Here is a 4,642-nt window from a genome sequence, read left to right on the forward strand (position 1 = left end):
TCTGCTTCAAACATCTTCACATCTTACTTTAACTTAATGCAACAGTCTGCAGAATTAAAAAAACAAATAGAATTTTATTACATGCTGCAACCGTTTGGTCTCACTCTTCTGCTACAGAGAGTTGCAGAGGTGGTCCCTAGATTTCAGACATTGTTATTTCACAAAAACAAACAACACCTAATTAAAATAAAATCTTTTTGATGGTTAGATTTTTATATGAAATTTGGCCTAGAAAATATGGAATGTAATTTAATAAAACTAATTACAAATACCAATAGGTGTTCAATATCATTATATAGAAAATGTTTTGGTTATTGAACCAATGAGGAAATGTCTTAAATATCAATGTCTAAAAGTGTAATTTTATATGACAAACACTGAACAGTACATTCTATTATTTTCATATATGGAAATACACAGAGAGCTAAAGATTTTCGCCATTAATGCCATGGAAGAACTCCAACTCTTTTTGTTCCTTTCAAGAGACACACATATATACACACACCAATTCATGCTCACATCCTCACCCTGTCTTTTCTGATTTCCCCAACTTTTCATCTTCTCCCGGCGGAAAATCAGCTTTGCAGAACTGTCCGCCCTCTCATCCGGCCAAAAGAAAAACAACCATGGTCGACGCCGGATTTGTCCGGTTTCCGCTTCCTTTAGACCCATCAGCGCAAGAATTCCGACCATCGTTTCCGTACACCAGAACCGACGTATCACCTTTTCCCATACATCCTGTGTACTATTCATACCCACCGTCGCTACCACCACCGCCTACGTTGGCGCCGGTGGAGGCGTATATGATTCCAGGCCCACAGACGATACTTCCCCCGCCGTCAACCGTACCAACCCGGGTACTTTTATTGAGCTCCGTTCCCGCTGACGCGAGTGAATCGACTGTACGGAGGGAGTTAGAGGTGTTCGGCGACGTGAGAGCCGTGCAGATGGAGAGACTACGAGACGGAATCGTCACCGTTCATTTTTACGATCTCCGACAGGCGACTGAGGCTCTTAACAAGATTCAAGAACAACACATGCAACAACAGTGCAGACTCCGGAAACACTTTGAAGGACTTATGTTCTTGGCTCCCACCAATCCACCTCCTCTCCCTCCACCGGCGCGTGGACTCATCTCCGGCCGCGCTATCTGGGCACAGTTTACTTTCCCCGTCACTGCTGGACTTCCGGATGGTTACAACCAAGGCACCGTCGTTATACTCAACTTAGATTCCGACGTCTCCTCCGCCATTCTTAGACCAATCTTTGAAGCTTTTGGTAAATTCAAATTCGAATTCGTTTTAATTACAACTTCGAGCAAGCATTTGCAACACCAAAACATTTGGAGATTATGAGGATTCTGTAAATGTGTAGGCATGAGGCTAATATTTAGGCATATTTGTTGATTGTGATAGGTCGCTTTCGCTATCTTTTTGAAAACAAATCCTGATGATGCAAGATATATTTGTTGTCTCTTGTGTTCAATTTTTTTATTTCACTTTATTTTGAAATCTAATTAACTTATCTTTTGTAGGTCGTGTGAAGGAAATTAGGGATACGCCATTGAAGAAAAACCAAAAATCTGTAGAGTTTTACGACGTTCGAGACGCAGCGAAGGCCGTCGCCACCGTCAACGGCCAAGACATTGCCGGGAAGCAGGTGGTGGTGGAGTTCAGTCGTGCCGGTGGGCATAAATATCATCACAAGCAAAATAAAGTAAATCCCATTTATGCTAATGGAGTTCCTCCTCCGCCCATTCTTCCTTGCAGCTCTACGCCAACACAACAACCACCGTATAGGAAAGATAGGTTGGCCGATATAGATTCTCCTCGCGGTGGTTACAAAAAGAATGGGAAATATTTTAATAAGCATGAGCAACCGCCGGAGCAACAAGGGAGATGTGTTGGCGGCGGCGGTGTTATTGGTTGCCGGAATAAACCATGGAAAGGATCACGTTACACCCGTGAGAAATGCGATACAATGTTTTTAATCAAAGAAGATGCGATTGTTTCGAGCTTCCGAGATTCAAGAACAACAGTAATGATCAAGAACATCCCCAACAAATACAGGTTTATATTAAATTCATGGTAAATTTCATTAAAATATACCAAAAAGTTGAAATCGTAATTGTATTGGCAGCCAGAAACTGGTGTTGAACATGCTGGACAACCACTGCATTCACTGCAACGAGCAGGTGGAGGCTGAGGGCGGCGATCAGCCATTGTCTGCTTATGATTTTGTGTATCTACCAATCGATTTTGCGTATGTTTTTCATCAAAATCTCTATATTTAATTTATTTATTGGAATTAAATGTGATTTTATGTATGATTTTGGACAGGAACAAATGCAATGTAGGGTATGGGTTTGTGAACATGACCTCACCGGAGGCAACATGGAGGTTATATAAGTCATTTCACCATCAAAATTGGGAGGTTTTTAACTCTAAGAAGATCTGTGAGGTTTCTTATGCCAGGCTACAGGTATTTTTCCACCTAAATTTTATAGTGTCGGTAATAATTTTTCAGAAAAAAAAAACTATTTGTTCATAACTAGTTTTATAGTTAATTTTTTTTACACATTTATAATTTTCCTGATAAGAGCAATTTGTTTACACATCATATCTCAGGCCTTAAAATTTCGGTGTCTATTTTGGGAATATCCTTCAACTTTTTGACCGATGATATTAAAAGTAAAATGCATTGTTGACCTTATTGGTAGTGATGTAAAAAATGATTGTATTTTTGCTATTTTGGTAAAAAAAAATATATATGTATTATTTTTAAAATAAGAAGTCTGAAAATGTGAGCAGGGTTTGGAGGCATTGAAGCAGCATTTCAAGAACTCAAAGTTCCCACGTGAGGCGGAGGAGTATATGCCGGTTGTCTTGACGCCGCCGCGGGATGGCCGGACACTGACAGAACCCATACCGATCACCACCGTCACTTCCTCATCGGCATCGTCATTGTCATCAGAAGTAGGTGGTCATGATCATAGTGATCTGACCGACGGGACATGTTCTTCTGAGAGTAATTTGATCGTGGAAGATATTAAATCTGAGAGGATTGACACCATCATCTCCATCGCTGGAAGCTCATCAAAGGGCGGCGATGGTGATGGCGATGTCTGAATTCTGATTGATGTGTAATAATTAGCTAGTTTGGGTTCTTTTGTACTGTGCATGGATGCTATGAGAGGCTACAATAGTAGTCTATAAATTTTATATTCAAATATTAAATCACTGCTCATAATTTATTACAATACTAAATCAGATATTAATATTTTTCTTTTTTCTATTTTGGTTTGACTGGTTTTGGCCATGTCAGTTTAACTGGTTTAGGTCAAAGGGTTAAGTTTGGTTTGAGAACTTTGTAAACAGAACCTAGTTTGTCCTTCTTTTTTTTTTTTTAATTATATTTTGAACTTTTGTTTAACAAATCGCATCCAACAAAAAGGTTCAAAAAATATACATATACTGATATACATATATATTTACATGTTTAGAAAAGGTTATCGTGTACACTAGAAAATAGTAGATTTTTTTTTGGAAAAAGAATTTTTTTTTATGAGGGTTCCCAGTGTAATTATATCAATGCAAGTATGTACCTGTATTTTTGTTTCAATATCTACCCACATTTTATGACATGTTTTCAATCATGATTATTACCATGCCTTTATTACCATAAATCCTCTTTCCGTTGTGACCATGATGATGGTGTTGTGGTTTCATGTTAGAGGATACAAGTTGTCCTTTGGACGTGATGATTTTTTCTTATCTCCTGTTAAAATGTGGGAGTGTTACACTTGTAAATAGAGATATTGTTTTGTTTATTATTGATCATCACTTTATTGTTTAGTTACCCATGGTGATTATTAATTTGGAAATATACATATAATTAGTAGCATGCATAACTTTAAGAAGTTGATAGGGAGGTGAATCCGATGGATAAACCGAAGACAAAGGGTATGAAAAAAAAAAAGCGAAGGAGGTAATATAGCATAGTGTCCATGGATTAGTATATGTTTTCAAGGTATAATAAGTTCTAATTAGTTTTAAACTTATATTAAAGCAATAATATTTTGGTAAATGTTTGTTATTGTACGAATTTATAGATTTGGATATGGGAGATGTTTCCCAAAATAGTCGTCGAGTTCTCGAGACAAAATATTGATGTCATCCCAAGGGTACTATGGTTGGTAAAAGATGGTCATCGTTATTTAGGAGAGTTGTTTGTCATTCACCCATGATATATCATCCACTGTAGTTATTATTTATTAACCAACCATTAACTTATAATTAACTTTAGTTATTATGAATTATGATGCCGCTGATGCACGATGGATAGACAGCTCCAAATATATATTTTGATGGTGTTCAAGAAGAAGATAAAAGAAAGAATATCAAAGAATAAGGCTTGGTGTGACAACCCGTCCTCCTTAACGCTACACCACTAGACTTCACCATTGTTGTTAACTACTGCCATTATAGTGGATGATATGTCATGGTTAAGGCACGATATGGCTGATGGTTCCGTGCTGATCATACACTAAATGACTTTTATGATATAGATGATCAATACTTACAAGATGATGTCACTACTAATGCTCTATAGGTGATGGATAATTCGGAATATATGTTTGTTG

At 37.6% G+C, this 4,642-nt stretch overlaps 1 protein-coding gene across 1 annotated transcript; it reads left to right on the forward strand.

The window, feature by feature from the left end:
- Positions 1–375: 375 nt before the first annotated feature.
- Positions 376–3,266, forward strand: LOC145100956 (protein terminal ear1 homolog). The gene is made up of 5 exons (XM_079038105.1): positions 376–1,278; positions 1,535–2,069; positions 2,140–2,262; positions 2,340–2,481; positions 2,811–3,266. Exons 1-5 carry the CDS (start codon positions 444–446, stop codon positions 3,126–3,128), a joined length of 1,953 nt encoding a protein of 650 aa, XP_078894231.1. The 5' UTR covers positions 376–443; the 3' UTR covers positions 3,129–3,266.
- Positions 3,267–4,642: the final 1,376 nt, after the last annotated feature.

The sequence above is a fragment of the Lactuca serriola genome, chromosome 4 (assembly GCF_051521515.1).
Source record: "Lactuca serriola cultivar US96UC23 chromosome 4, Lser_US96UC23_V15, whole genome shotgun sequence".
Lineage (NCBI taxonomy): Eukaryota > Viridiplantae > Streptophyta > Magnoliopsida > Asterales > Asteraceae > Lactuca > Lactuca serriola.

Bases quoted from the DNA above. Each gene is read 5' to 3' on its own strand.
- LOC145100956 (XM_079038105.1), top strand. From the start codon at position 444: ATGCCATGGAAGAACTCCAACTCTTTTTGTTCCTTTCAAGAGACACAC. The intron at 2,070-2,139 runs GTTTATATTAAA...TTGTATTGGCAG, and splicing joins AACATCCCCAACAAATACAG to CCAGAAACTGGTGTTGAACA. The intron at 2,263-2,339 runs GTATGTTTTTCA...GATTTTGGACAG, and splicing joins TATCTACCAATCGATTTTGC to GAACAAATGCAATGTAGGGT.